Source organism: Xiphophorus couchianus, chromosome 15, assembly GCF_001444195.1.
Source record: "Xiphophorus couchianus chromosome 15, X_couchianus-1.0, whole genome shotgun sequence".
Taxonomy (NCBI): domain Eukaryota; kingdom Metazoa; phylum Chordata; class Actinopteri; order Cyprinodontiformes; family Poeciliidae; genus Xiphophorus; species Xiphophorus couchianus.
Window position 1 is genome coordinate 11,777,891 of NC_040242.1, and position 15,549 is coordinate 11,793,439.

At 37.6% G+C, this 15,549-nt stretch overlaps 1 protein-coding gene across 5 annotated transcripts in view; it reads left to right on the top strand.

The window, feature by feature from the left end:
• Window positions 1-580: 580 nt before the first annotated feature.
• ppp1r13bb (protein phosphatase 1, regulatory subunit 13Bb) overlaps window positions 581-15,549 on the top strand; it is a 30,399-nt gene continuing 15,430 nt past the window's right edge. For 4 of the 5 annotated variants that reach the window (XM_028039936.1, XM_028039940.1, XM_028039941.1 and 1 more), the window contains exons 1-6: window positions 581-949; window positions 1,178-1,329; window positions 8,102-8,249; window positions 9,106-9,225; window positions 10,416-10,486; window positions 15,434-15,535. In XM_028039936.1, the coding sequence (XP_027895737.1) occupies window positions 1,321-1,329; window positions 8,102-8,249; window positions 9,106-9,225; window positions 10,416-10,486; window positions 15,434-15,535 (450 nt within the window). In that variant the 5' untranslated portion in view covers window positions 581-949; window positions 1,178-1,320. The remainder of the gene's footprint in view (window positions 950-1,177; window positions 1,330-8,101; window positions 8,250-9,105; window positions 9,226-10,415; window positions 10,487-15,433; window positions 15,536-15,549) is intronic. The other variant, XM_028039938.1, reaches the window with a different exon arrangement.

Below are 15,549 nucleotides of genomic sequence, written 5' to 3' on the forward strand. Positions count from 1 at the left end.
GAAGACTGAAAAAATAGGATGTTTATCATTGATGGGAAGCTAAAAAGGGGAGAGAGCTTGCAAGAACTTCTATATGTGATAATGGTCTCTATTCTCCATACTGGACCGAGAAGTAGAGTTGAAAGACAATCATTTTCTTTCAAGGAAAACATCCAGGCCTGGCTAATATCTTCCAAAACCATGCGGGAAAATGAGTTGTCAGATAGGAGAACTTGAACATCTTGGGACAGAAACAACGCAGCAAATCGCCAAAAAATCCATGTTGACCTTCCAGCTGGAAAATAGGTTCTTAAGCAGAGCTAGGACAGGATGACTTTATTCACAGCATATTCATGTGTGTGGGTAGCCCAGTGTACTTAGTAAGTGTTATGTTACAAACAAAATGTGACATAAAGGCGAAATGTCATCATGTAGATGAAAAAATCTGGTGCTTTATTTGATTTAAATACAACTGTTTGTTTTTGTTTTAGCTATTTTATTATTATGAGATTAGGACTTGTATCAATAGTTCCATCTGCCTGTCATGGCTGGTGCTGACGTTGCATTCTTAACATTCTACGTTAACGTGAAAGCGTCGCTGCTGTGGTGAAGTCCCGCCCCTCCCATCGTCAACAACTGGATTCCAGCGTTCTGTATTTTCGACAACTAGCATCGCTAGCCCGCCAACGATGGTTGCGTTCATAAAGAAGTAACGTAACCTCGACTGACTTGGGTTTGTTTCTTTTAATCTGAGACGGGCTCCGGTCACGGCCCGTGTCGTCCATGCATGCTACTGGACCAGCGGCCGCAGAGAGACTCGCTGGCGTACCGTCCTTTAGCCTTCTCCGGAACAAGATTAGCAGCTATCGCTAGCTGGCTCGCTGACAGCTGCCTGGGTTAGCTACGTGCCTTTAAAACAACGACGTAGCAAGGATTTATTTGATAAAACGATGAGTCGTCTCTGACATTGGTGAGTCATCGTAGTAGTTTGATATGTTTTATATTTTTGAATGTTGTTTTTGATGCAACCGCGCTAACCATCGGCTTGTTTGTAGCCACACATCCAGAGCCACGCCTGTACCATTTAAATCACTGCGCCGCATGACGCTGGGAACTTATTTCGGCTTCAACGCGCCTACTACTGTACAATGTTTGTGTTCAGGATATTTAAGGCATTTCTACTGTTTTTGGTTCACAGAGAGTACTGAGGCCTTGTTGGTTGTCACTTAGGAGTTATCCGAGCCCATTTCTTGCAAGGTGGGTCTCGGTTGACTCTGCATCGGTGCTATTGAAGATACGCTCGTCCGTGCACGCTGGTTTGGTTTGACCAGAGCTGCCAATATGATGCCGGTGCGTATGATCGCCTTCTAATAATGTTGAATTGTGTGCTTAATTATACAGAAATCCTATGTGCTTTCACTAGGTAGGTGAAATTTTCCCAAAGACTTATTTAAAATAAATTGCTTATTTAAATGACAGAAGTGCATTGCATAGCATTTAAAACATTTAGATTTTGGGGTCATTCCTGTCTCTGATTTTACATAAAAATATATTCTGACCCAAATATTAAATTTCTTAAAATATCATCAATAAAATATCAATTTAGAGTTCTACAAAGCCTGTTAATATTTTATGTTTTAATTTACTTGGAATTGTTAAATTCTTGAATTCAGCCAAAAGGCCAAGTTCCTTACTGTAAAATATTTTTACAATGAATTGCAATTTATTGTTAATTTCTCAAATTAAGACATTTTGCACTTCACATCAACCTAAAACACAGCTGCGGAATAAAAACCAAAGCTATTTTTATGGCTAACCCAAAATGGGTTTATTAAAACGGAAAGCTTCGGCATTTTGATCATAAACTATGCCATGTTTTGTATTTGTGTAAAGGTATTGCCATTTAACTTCTAATGAATGCCAATTTGAAGTTTAATAAGAAAATACAGTATGTTTTGCACAATCTTCTGTCTAATTATAATATAAAATACATTAAAGACATCTTATAATTTTATTTATTAAAATATTGCTTGTTTAATATAACTATATTCAGATAAAACTCTAGCAATATCTTGATTACTTTTTATTACTATATTTCATATTATTTAACTCAGCATTCACTTTTTCATACATTTTGTCAAATAAAAGAAACATTTATCACCTCCACTGCTATTGGCTCCTTTCCACTTTATACAATACTTATTTTTTTTTAAAAAGGCACTGGTGTACCTAAAGGAGTGTTGGTTTTTTGCTTGTTATATTTTTCTGTACCCTGTGTTGACCTGGTTTTATTCTTGTATGTGGTGTAGAATATAATAACTGAATTGCAGCTCTAGTACTAAGGCTTTGTTGTTGTCTGTCAGTGCTGAGAAAGCAGTGATGTATTTTGTGGAAAATTCATCAAATACAAATTACGTCCTTCGGTCATGACATTATGGATTCTGAAAACACAAATTCAGAATCCATAATGTCATGATTGAAGGAGGTAATTTGTATTTGGTTTGTTATCCAAGAGTTGCAGGAAACAAACACAGTGAGCCTTTTAAAGCTTCAAGTGTACAAAGTCGCTCTATATTTGTTCCAGTGGTGACCTCCTCCGGTCCAAATGCAGCCACAGCCTTGGCGAACAGTTGCATCCTGTGGCACTAACCAGATATTGACAGAGTCAAAGAGTTAGTCCAGCAGAGAGGGACTCAGTTCTCTCGTGTGACTCGGCCAGCCAATGAGACCTCAGTAGATCTAGGTCTGCGACTGCGTCAACTAACGCTCTGTTGTTGGGGGGGCTTTTGAGCTGAGTGGATTGTCAAGAGGCATTAATCTCACACTGTGAAACTGAGCAAAGCTTGACTTAGAGGAAAAAGTAAACATTGTTTTTTCTTTACTCTCACTTTTTTAGATTAGTTGCTTTAAAAGCAACACCAGGCGAGCCACCACGCTAAAAGTGCTTGTCATAAAAAAGTTAAATATTCGTAGTCTAATATGGTGGGTTGTGACTGTTTGTTCTTTTTATCAAACCCAATATGAGTAGATGGATAGAGTCAGATATTGATTTATTTAGCAACTTTCAGTTGTTTAAGATGCCCATTTCTATTTTACTGCTTGACTAAAATACAATTTTGATTATGCTTTTAAAGTTTTGTCCTAATGGACATTAGTCAGCCTTCACTCTGAAGTGGTGCCTTAGGAAGGGCAGATAAGACGTTGTTGGACTTTGACACCTTTTCGTCTGTAAGCTGAGGCTTTTCTTTTATTCTTTTTGAAGACCTTGACAAATCTGCTTCATATTCTAAATGTGAAATATTAAGACTTGCTGCATATTAACAAACAAACCTGCATAAATGCTCAGGAACAATTTCCTAATCAGCTAAAGCAAGCCTTAAATCTGCTTATTCAATGTGGAAAGATCCTGTTGTTATGTTGTTTAGGTCAAAGCAAAATAAAAAAAGAAAATGTTTATTCAGGTTTATGTTGCATGTGTTTCCATTTTTCATTCATACTGAGGCTCTTTTTCAGTAATGTTTGTTTAAGTACTGAGAATTGTGACATCCAGATTCAAAAAGCCCTTTCATCAAAGCATGCCAGTTTATTGATGCTTACTCATGAGAGAAGCTTGTTAAAACCTTTTGATTCAATGATGTGCAGCAACAAATCACAAAGAAATGGTCACAAGTCATCCAAAGATGGAAATCGAATCTATTCCGTTTAAATGTGTGTGCATTTAATTCTTGGAAACGACCACGGCCATGTAGCTTGGTCAGCATACAGCCACGTAGACACTCCTGCTGTTTACCACTGCCTCATGCAACACTTGCGGAGCCCTGAATATTTTTCCTTGCCACAAGTTTCTTATCCTCAATGGTGTCATAATAAGCTATGTTGACACAATAGAACCTCATTCCTCTGCCTCAGTACTTGGCTACAATGCAATACATGCCTTTCATTCAAAGCAGAACATTTTCTTTGGCATCATTCAAGTTCTAAAAGAATATTTTATGTGTTTTTTTTTTCACTTTTATTTGAAGTAAAGGGAAAAAAATCTTGAAGCAGTTGGCAAATATACTTAGTAAATCATTGCGATAAAGCTCAGATGGTTTTGACTGTATAAGTCTTGTGTTCTGATGTCACTGTTTTATCTTGGTTTAGGAAAGTTTTATTTTGAATCTGGTTTTCGGGAAGCACTTTCGTGAAAGTGGAACATTCTCCTGCTTATGTTCCACTTTATTGTGTGTAAGTGCAGGATAAAATTTGAGTGAGTGATTGGTCGTTTTGTCCATTCACCATTTTTCTTGCGTTTTTGCAATCTTGATCATTTTCTACTGGACTAAAGGAGCTGTCTGCCATGAGACATTTCGTACTGACCGAAATGTCAGTACGAAATACTGACATACACAATGACTGTATGACTATTCATACAGTCATTTCGTACAGTCAGTACGAAATGACTGTATGAATAGAGGGGGCAATATGTTCTGCCTCCTCTATTCTGGGCAGAACATACTGTATTAATATTTACTAAAAGTATTTTTTATATTTTAAGAAAGGCTTCTGTAAGCAACTGTGGGTATGAGTTTCACTAAGACTTATTTTGGTTTGACTGGAGGTTATTAATTTGTCATGTTTGGTCATTTAATAGCCCCAAAAGGGGTTTAGAATTGTAATCAGGGAAAACAGAGTTCAATATAAAAAACCTCTAAGTGTTATGCCTTAAATTTAAGTAATACTAATGGTTTTGTGAATTTTTGTTTATTTCCATAAGTCATAAAAACCCAAAACTACTACGCGAGTAAACAGATTTATAAAGGTTACAGAGAGAAACTATGTTCATTAGGTGAATATAGTAGTGAAAATAGGGTGACTTGGCCTGAGGCCTTTATCATTTGCTGGATTATCCTGTTCATGTTTAATACATGTGTGTGTTTTTTTTTTTGTCTTTGAACCCAGTGAACATTAATCTGAACCATGATTAGGTCAACTAAAGGTTTAGCTTTTCACTAAGATTCTGTCATTCTTTCACTCGAGGTTGTGGAAAAATAGTTTTAATTTAAAATTCTGTCAAGGTCTTTGATGAATAACCAGGTTTTAGAATGTTTCTTTCTTACTTTCATATTATAAAATGCTGCTTTACATATTTAGCCATGAAAAGACCGATCCTGTCCTTTTTTTGTTTTTTCCCCATGACGCCACAGTAGCCAGCACCACATCCCAGCCACAATCTTCTGTCAGAAAGTCTTTTCGTTATCCTCCTCTGCCCTCTCTCCCTCTTTTTCATTCTTTCTCTTACTGTTAGTTACACTCTTGCTCACTCTCCCCCCGTCCGTCCATCTATCCCTCCCTCCCCGAACTGTACATCCAGCTCGTGTTTTTTTTTTTCCCCCTCCCAAGTCTCCTCTGCAGCACTTTTCTGATGCACGCACCGCTGTCGGCTTTAGAGGTCTGCTCGCGATGGCATAACGATTAAGTCCCACGACTGCAAAAGCAGCAGCAGCGCCATGATGAAGAGGTTTGTGAATATAATGCTGCGTGGCCTTGTTAGCCTCTCCAAGGAGAGCCCTATTTGGGCAAAGGAACACCAGCCGCTGCCAAAAAAGAAGATCAAGAGGAAACGGAGGGCGGTGAAGAGAAACAAGAGTATGGGCAGACGCAACTTAGTGAGGGCGGTTGGTATTTCTCCAGTGGTCCTTCACCAGGATCACTGGAGTTCCTGTTTTCTGAGCTGCTGTTATCCCTATGCAGATTTTTGAATATTTTTTTTTCCTGTCTTGCTTTTTGTTCTTATTAGTGGATGATTTAAGTTTAAATTTGCAACTTTTTCCTGATAAGCCTGAGTAATTGTAGGTTGGTTTGGAGGCAGACAATTAGAAACATTATTAATTGTTGGCTTATTACCCTAAAAATCAGCATCAAAGCAAAGTATTCTAAAACATGTAAACAAGGAGGAATGTGCTCAATTCTCCCTCAAGATGAGGATGAATTTTCCTCTAGTAGATGCATAGGTTCGTACTTTTTCCCAATATTGGTGTCATCATCTGAAAATGGTTTTGCCAGTAAGGTGTCACCACCCTTAACTTATCTGCAATAGTTCATGTCAGCACAGTTAAGCAGCATCATAATAGATGTTGGTTGTTGTTTTTTTTGTTATTCTTGTAAAAGAAAGCCAAACTAAAATATTTGCACGTGTTGCCGAACCTTTGGGCTTCTGGTCGCATTAGTCAGGCTTCAGAGAACAAGTGATCATGCTGGTTAATTTAGCCCGCTGCTGAAAATGTCAATGAATCAGATGTCTGCATCATTGAAATTCTGAGTCATTTGTCTCAGAAAATCTCCTGGAGTTACAGTTTAAAGGTAGCTCAGTGACTGGACTGTAAATTATATATGACAGTGCTGCAGAGCTGTAACCGGACACTGGAGCCCTTTTCACAAATGTAAATGTGAATTACTTTATTTTTAATGTTAACATTGAGTTTGTTTAAGGCATAGCTCTAGATTTATTCTATGTGAGACTTGTCACATTTAACAGAAAGGTATATCTTCAATCCTTTTTGCTTCATGTTACCAGTAACATGAAACCAACATGTAGTATGTTCTCACTACTCCAGCAAGAAAAACAACCATATATGCCCAAAGATTGCGAAAGTTTATATCTGTCATGTTAGAGTTACCAGTGGACCAATTGTGTCTCTAGACGTTCCCTTGATCACGTATTGCCAACTCCTACCCTTAAAATGCCTTGCTGGTCTTTTGCGCCCATTTATACAGACCTATATCTCTTCTTTGGTTATGGTTTTGAAAAATTGTGCAGACTTGTGACTTAGTCTGTTTCTTAACGCTCAGCTGAAGGACGGCTCCCTCGGCTTGGCTTGCAGTGATGAAGGCAGAGTGGGAAGTGTTTTCCTCTGTTATGGAGGTCCACCTGTTTTTGAGGAGAAGGTCAGAGATAGCCTGTCAGTGACCTGAGTGTCTGACGTCATGGAAGTATGTAACCTTTATTTTACCAGGAATGCCTTATTGAGATTAAAAACCTGGTCAAGACTGACAGAAGCACACAGACAATAAATAAGCAATAGTGAAACACAAACTACCATAGATCACTTTGTGGGTGATGTGCAGCCTGGGATTCATCATATTCTTCCGATTTATTGGCTTTATTAATTTATTGAGACGGTATATTTAAACCAGTCAGATTTTTGTGGCACATTTTAGCAGTTTTTATTTGAACTCTTAAACCTATTATACGGTATTAGGCAGTCTAAAATGCAATAATCTTTCCTTTAGTGAACACAATTAATCGTTTTAGTCCTTGACCCAAGCACCTGTTAACTTGGGAACATCTTTAAGGCTAAAGTAAACATTTGTTGTATGAGAACAAAAGGCAACATCTTGTTAATTTTAGAAACCAGATGTGACTGCTTTTAATTTAAAAGTACAGCAGTGATGTAGAGTAGCTTTTGCACAAAAAGTCTATTTTTTTATGTTTTCGTAACAAACATAAATTCATAGTTAATGTAGTAATGGGCACCACTCTGAAAAAAATTATTATTTTGCTTTTTTATTTTTCTGTTGTGTTTTTTTTTTTTATGAGTTACATATTTTATTCTTAAATATCATTTGCTATATGGATACATTGTCATCTCACCTACCAAGGTAGGATAAGCAGTTTAGATGCTTGTTTTTTTTTCTCCCTGTTTTTGATGATATACTTGTAACATTGGGATTGCAAAGATAAATAAACATGGCGTCACCATCTTCTAAATGACCCCCAAACCTCTTTTTTAAGAACTTTTGTTGTAAATTATCTTCACAAATGCAGGGAGAGACATTATTCTGCATTCACTTCCAGCCTAAACTGCATGTTCACCACAGTATTGGGCCTTAATCTGTGTAAACAGAAAAGTGGCAGGCACAGTCACGTGCATATCAGCAGCTCAACCTATCAGTCACGGATGGTCTGCAGCATAACGCAGCATCAGCACAGAGGGCTTTGTACGTCACTGCGTGTTTAAAGCCCCAACCTTCAACCACACCTTTAGACAGTGATGGACTCTTTGTTTATTTCCTTCATTATCTATTTATGTTTTCTAAATTTTGTTCTCCGGGTCATTTATCCCTTCCGTGTGTCTTTCAGATGATATTGACGGTGTACCTCAGCGATGGGGAGCAGACCGCGGCCGAGGTCCCCATCACACCCGAGACGACGTGCCGCGATGTTGTCGAGTTCTGCAAAGAGCCCGGCGAGAGCGGCTGCCACCTGGCTGAGGTCTGGAGAGGCAACGGTGAGATCCGCCTGGGAGAATGGGAGTACATAGATCTGCCGTAATCTACACAGTCTTCAAGTAGTGCATAAAAATAATGTAATGAAGCCTATTATTGCTGACTCTGACACTTTTTTTTCATGCACAGGAATTTTATTTTTGTTTTATTCCAGGAGCATACTCAATCTAAAGAAAGTGTTAAGCTGAGTTATGCATGAGTTACTTGAGTAAAAAAGACAGAACATGGAAAAAGAGGAAGATATTATTACAGCTTTAGATTCGAGTTTTGTTTTTTGTTGTTTTTTTTATTAATTCCTTTATTTAATCAGGTAAACCCCGTTGAGATCTAGATCTCATTTTCAAGAGGGACCTGAAACAAACTTCACTCCCCGTGGGGAAATCGAACCCCGGTCTCCCGCGTGACAGGCGGGGATACTCACCACTATACTAACGAGTTTAGGTTACAGTTCATAGGACTGTCACAACTTACCTCCATCCAGATAATCTACATCCTTCATAATATCCTGACACACTGGAGCCAGCAGTTTTTGATCAGAGCCCCTTGTTTTCTTCTACATCCAAACAAAGGGTGTTATTAAACCCAAGTTATGCAATAAGATTCAGCTGACATTTAATAATCCATCACTCTCCCCTCTAAAATCTTTCTGGTGCTTTTTTTGTTTTTTTGTTTTTTGGGGGGGGTTGCATGTTTTATTCCACTCTTTTGTTTTTGCAAACACTGGGCTGTCACGTTGACATCCAAAATACTTAAAACTCTTGGAAATATCCACAAATCTCCTCCTACAACCTTGTTATTTGCAGGCAGATTAAAGCCCAGCTAATTTACATCTTCCTGCTTTCAATCATTTTTCTGCAGAAAGAGCGATCCCATTTGAGCACATGATGTATGAACATCTGCAGAAGTGGGGGCCTCGAAAACAAGAAGTCAAGTTCTTTCTCCGCCATGAAGATTCTCCCACCGAAAGCAGCGACCAAGGTGTGTGTAGGGAAAGTCCCAACTCCTAGTTGGCTCTTTATGACTGACACTGCTGTCATCATAAGTTTGTGACACTCTGGGTCTGCTTTACAGATTTTGTTGTTTTGTGTTGTTGCACGTCAAAGCCTGAGTGCTGATAAAAATCAAAATAGCCCCAACAGGGACAGTTTTGTTTTCTTTCACTTTTGTTAAAAAATGTTTGACAACCAAAATGTCCTCGGGTGTGTTTTTCTTTAAGCCAGTTTCCAACCATTTAAACGATTAGAGAGTTTACTTGGGGTAGGTTTTACCAGTTTTCACTCTCAAATATATTTTTCAGCTGCACATGTTTGAAGCATTGCCAAATAAACCAGAAATAATCCTACATTTAAATCCCATCTGTCCAAGAGCGCCACAAAATATTTTAGTTTTAAAGCTCATTAGGTATTTTAAAGATGTGCACACACATTAAGCCAAAGGCATGTCAAATTAGTACATTATAAAATTTTTGTCTGTGCAAACATAAAATTAATCCAATTGCAATAATTGTTTTTATTTAGTTTCATTTCCTTAAATACACAATTAAATGATGCATGCAAAATATATATTGTTCATAATGTGTTTAAGAGTATTTAATTGTATTTTGTGTTAGTATTTCGTCCTGTGTTGTCAGTCAGCCTTACCCATCAGTTAGTGGGTGGAGCTACTGTTGCAAAAGTATAATTAATTTGTGACTTTCTTTAATTTATGATATAGTCAGTTGTAAAAATGTAATTGTGTATTTAATAATTTGACACATTTGGTGAACATGCCTTTGTCATATATTCGGTGTATTAATCCTAATTTTGTAAGTTGCTAGATTTAAAGTAATGCAGATATATTGTGCATCCTAAAAAATACTGTGAACAGTTGGCAAAAACATGGAGTTGACAGGGAAAAAAACAGAAAATGAAGAAGTTTTCAAAGAGTACAAGAATGTTTTTTTCCACCTTAGTTTGAATCTTATTTTTTTTTAACCTTTTTTCTCCCAAGCAAAAGTTTACCCATATCCATTTTTTTCCATTGAGCACATTTCAGTTAGTCAGTCTGTTCCACTCATTGTCATCTTTCAAAGCTGCTGTTTTGTCTGCACCTATCTGCACACTTGTTTGTGTTTTTGTACGTTTCTTTTCTTGGTTTGTGACGATTGCTGTTGCCCGTTTGTTTTGCAGGGAGTCAGCAGTCTCAGGATCAAACTGGTCGCAGAACTGGCAACGCTGGAGAGAAGCACAATGAGAATGGGGTGAGAAGTAAAGCTTATAATTTACTGTCTCTTTAGTCACCTATTATTATGTACTGTTAAGTATATGTAGCTCATAAACATACCTACATTTCCAGAGTGTTTTTGATAACACTTCAGTCAGAAGTATGTTTTGGCAGACAGTTATTTCTACCTTCTATCTTGGGAGTAGAAGGAAAAATAATAGTGGGTGTATGATTCTGCTGTCATGTCCTTTGGACTCTCAGGATGTATCCACTTGGAGATGCGAATGACTCCCATTAAGAGCTCCCTCTGGCATGACATCCTCTTTCTGCCCGACCATCTGTCCCAGATTTTGCACCTAAGTGTTGCGGTCAAGGAAATGTAACTAATTGTACCTTTAGGGTTAAGACAAGAAGCCAGTGTATCTGGTGAGATGAGAGGTTTGGAGTTTTGTTGTTTGTTTTTTTTCTTTCTTTTTTAGAGACAGCTTATGTGATACCAGAAGAGCTCGTAGCTGTACCATTTTTACTATTCTTTCTTTGACGGATGAAAATATTATCAATATGAATGAAAAGTATTTCGATGGCAAATCATTTCCTTGTGTTTTGTAATTATTTTAGAGAGATTTGTAATCTACAATTCTCTTTTCTTTGCAGTAAAAAAATAATCTTGGTTATCCAGTGTTTTCAATAGAACTGCACAGTATATTGAAATGCAATATACACTAATGTGTACACAATCTCATATTCAACCAATACTTTGATGTAATATTCTGCACAGCAAGTTGGATGCTTTCATAGTCTGCATCCAAATACACAGTTCAAACCAGATATTTACATGCACTATAAATAGACTCAGCCTGACTCACGTTTAAATAGACCAAGCTTTTCCACTTTTAGGTCAGTTGGGACTTTCAGCATTATTTGTTTTCGTAAAGTGTGTGTAAGATAGATAGATAGATAATTTAAAAAAGAGTTCTGATAAACTTTGGCTTACTGATATAACAGAAGTATTTACAATCATTAAAAGGAGCGTCCCGACTGTCACAGCTCATCTATGTCAGTTTTTCCCATGTGTCAGATTCACAAGACTTTACCACACTTCCTTCTTGATGATATAAATGTTCCAAAGAACATAACTCATATTCTAAAGCCTAACCTGGTCATGTTCTAGTATGACTGAGATAAGCACACATACATTTCTTTGCAATTTTGAGACTTGGTGTAAAAATGCTGAGGCCCAGATAGTAGATAATAGAAATGAGCATTTTATCTTGATTCCTCTTCTCAAAAGTCTCTGCCACTTTAAGATGTACTTCCAACATCATACATCTCTCATAACACAAACCAGTGGATGAAATGAACTCTGTCGAAGAACAGGAGCACCATGGATGTCTCTCAGAAGCCTCCTGGCTGTCAGAACTCATCTATGTCAGTTTCTCCCATGTGTCAGATTCACAGGACTTTATCACACTGCCTTCTGGATGATATAATTGTCACAAATAGGACAATTTTTTTGGCTTTCTTTGGCATTTCCACAGGCTGCTGTTCTGCGGATCACGTCTGTCCACTGAGGGAGGCTGCTGTTTACAACAGACTTGCATGAAGAGAATAAATATAGATTTCAATTTATGTCTTACAAATCTTGTCCTCAAAGCAGCTTAACAGATGCTTAACTATCTTGACAGATCAAATAAAAAGTAACATAAACACCTTTTGAGACATAAAGTGGTTTTGAATTGGTTTATTTTGTAGGTTCTGGTATAAATACACGATTTTATTCAAGAGTTTGTTTTGGCAGCATAATCAAAAGGTTTGCATGCGCTTTGGATTTCTTCCTCGGATGAATTGTTATTGATGCAGATTTGCTTGAGTGAGTTTGAGTGTAGCTTCCTTTGCATCCTTCCTTCTTTCTCTTCTAGACAGCCATTCATGTGAATGCTTTGATAAATGCCACGTTGGGACAGACTGGCTGAATTGTGCTGGCGACAATGCAGTGACATTGGGGCATGTCTGAGTTTAATGCTGCTGCTTCCCTGCACAATATTTCAGAGAAATGGAAATGTAGAAAGGAAAATCACTCTGGAAAAGAAGCAGTGTTTTATTCTGATGAGATGAGTCGCATTAATCTCCATTAATCAAGTAAGTCCATTCCCATCTAGCTATTTTAGCTCCTATAATACAAATACTTTCACAGTAATCCTCTTGCTAATCTCTTTAGCAGCAAACTGAACTCTTTCTGTGCTAGTATTCCACATTAAAAGGAGGCCACCTTCACATGTCTGGCACCATCTGCTTCCTCTGTACATCCGAACCGAAGACAAAGTCTGGGAGAGTTTCAAGCATGTCAGGAAGGCAGCTTAGAGAAGCTTGGAGTTCACTGAGAATGCTCCTTCACTCAAAGGCAGCTGCATCTTTGGATGATGTTCAGAGGTTTGGTTTGGAGAAAAACAGAAGTGAAGGCATAACAAAAATCTGCCTTGTTTTGAAAGCGTTCAGGTATTTAGTATTGTTTTCTGTAGATAAAGAGGAGGACTTGGTTGGGTGTGGTGGTGAAAGCTACCATTATTAATATTTCAGCAGCATCTACAGATAGTTGTACATGGATGCTGTTACCTAAATGTTTTATTGGAGTAGGTTGTAGTTGCATTGCAAACCCAAATTTTTTTCCTTCACAATTTTGTGAATTTGCATTAGAAACCAGAAACATTTTTTTTAAAATGATAGAAAGTCACAAAAAAAAAGGTAATTTAGTTTAATTGTTAAAATATTTTATTAACTGCAACTGACTTATAATCTCAAGTCTTTGTTGGTTTCATTTATTTGGAAGTTTTTAAAAAAATGTTTTACATTTGTGAAGTTTAGCAGAAGTTTGTCGGTGTAAACTCCTATTTCTCCTGTAAACTCAGCATCATGTGAACCGTTATGCAGTTTCTCCTCAGATCCCTTTGTGTTGGGAATGCTGCCTGTTCTGAGATAAGAGACGCTAAATTTGGAGGAGGCCTGTGAACTGAGGTGCATAAACAAAGAAGAGGGGAATTTCTCCAGTAGTTAAAATGACTATAAAAAATCCTACCAATTGGCAGCCTATAAAATATGTCACAAGGTGCTGATTTAGTAGATTATAAGCAGTGTTTACGATGTTGACCTCAGAGTAAAATGTTTGTAGATTCCAACCTGCTGGTTGGAAGGTTTTCCCTGCAGCTTCGGCTTCTCTCAATATTCTGAAATATCCAAGTTAGATATTGGATATTCTAACTATCCTATATCCACCTAGATCTAATTTGGTGATTAGATTTTCAAAAGTGTTTTTTTTTCATCCAGTGTTTATCACTGTTGAGCAAAAACTGTTAAAATAATCTGTCTGCCCACTCAGTATATACACAGAACAGATATTGAAACACAACTTATACTCCTCTATTCACAATCATCAAAACATAGCTGCTACATCATGTCAACAGTGAACCAGTTTTCAGGTAAAGTTTTGTTTCTGATTTTCAGCTTTTTTAAAGCTTTAACCTGCAAATTATTAATTATGAACTAAAATTAAATGTTCAAAGTATGTTTTTCACTACTGTCATACTGTGAGCTGTGTTTTGTTATACGGAGACATAAAGTCACTCCATAGAAATCTTATTTTAAAATGAAGACAAGATCATTTGGATTTGACATTTCAAACTGTCATTAACGTTTAGTAACAGTAAGCATGGGTATCATTACTTCAGTCTGAGTGTTTCCTAGTGAGGTTTAAAAACCTCAGTAGTACTAAAAATATCTTAACTTGGATACAGTACCTTTCTGTCAGTAACTTCTACACTGACGAGTGTTGTGTTTATCATGACCTGGTAACATTTACAGAACAGAAAAACAATTACTCTTAAGTTTCCAACCGCCTGGCTAACTCAAAATTGTCCAATTCTGATTAAAAGCCATTTTTCCATCACACCTCTACATGATACCACTGCAGGTATTCACCCCACTCCTATTATTTAGAAAGCATAATCTGTACTTGTGTCAAACTCCCAGCTGTGGACAGTATTGAGGAAACAATATGAAGGTCAACATCTGATGTGGTCGTGTTGTGGACAGCTGTAGAGTCAAAGAGTTTCCTTTTATTGTAAGAAATGTCTCCTGGAGACTTAGTGTGGTGTATTTGACTGGTTGAAGCTCTGCTGTGTAATTGTGATGCCCTCTCTGTCATATGAACTGTTATTAAGCTCTTGACACTAAATGGCACATTGGCCTCATCGTCACACTGAGTCTTCATTACATATAATGTCTGATGAGAGACTCTGTTGTGCCAAATTGAGTCTGATATCTCTTTAATATTTATACAAATAGAATATTTTGTGTAACTTGTCAGTTTGTATTTTACTTTGGCACTTTTTTTATTTTATATAATGTGCTTTGCTTATGTAACTTAAATACCACATGTATTATTCTGCACTTAGTGACTTTTTTTTTTTTTTTTTACATTTGTCGTTGATGTGCAGACTTATGGGACATTCACCTGAGTGGTGGCTTTAGGACACACCGCCACGCCACACTATGTCTCAGTGGCAGCTTTCAGCTCTTCCAGCTTTTTGCTCCGAGCTGTTAAACCTTGATGTTGTGGCTGGACGAAAATCCGGGTATCTGCTAAAGTAAAGCATCCTACTCATCAAAGCTCCTGGGAAGAAGCAAAATCTCCGGTCATGAACTTTTCTGAATCCGGCAGCTCTTAGTAATGGAAATTTAAGCTCTAAAATTTAAGCCTATTTTTGCTTTATTTATTTATATTTACTCAGCAGACAGTTGTGTTTATAAGAAAGCAGGATGGTTCTGCACAATAAGGCCCATCAGTCCTCTTCACCTGACTGGAAATCTTTAACCGCCCTCTGTGCTGTGTGTATATCAGCGCTTTTTGTAACATCTCAGTGTGTGTCAACATTGGGATCACTATGTTTAGATTTTAGTGTCTTGACCACTGCGTGTGTGTGTTTTGTAGGTGGGGAATCAGCGTGTGGAGCTCACGCTGTCAGAGCTGCAGGAGATGGCCACCCGGCAGCAGCAACAGATCGAGGCTCAGCAGCAGATGCTTGTTGCAAAGGTAAAACCTTTTTT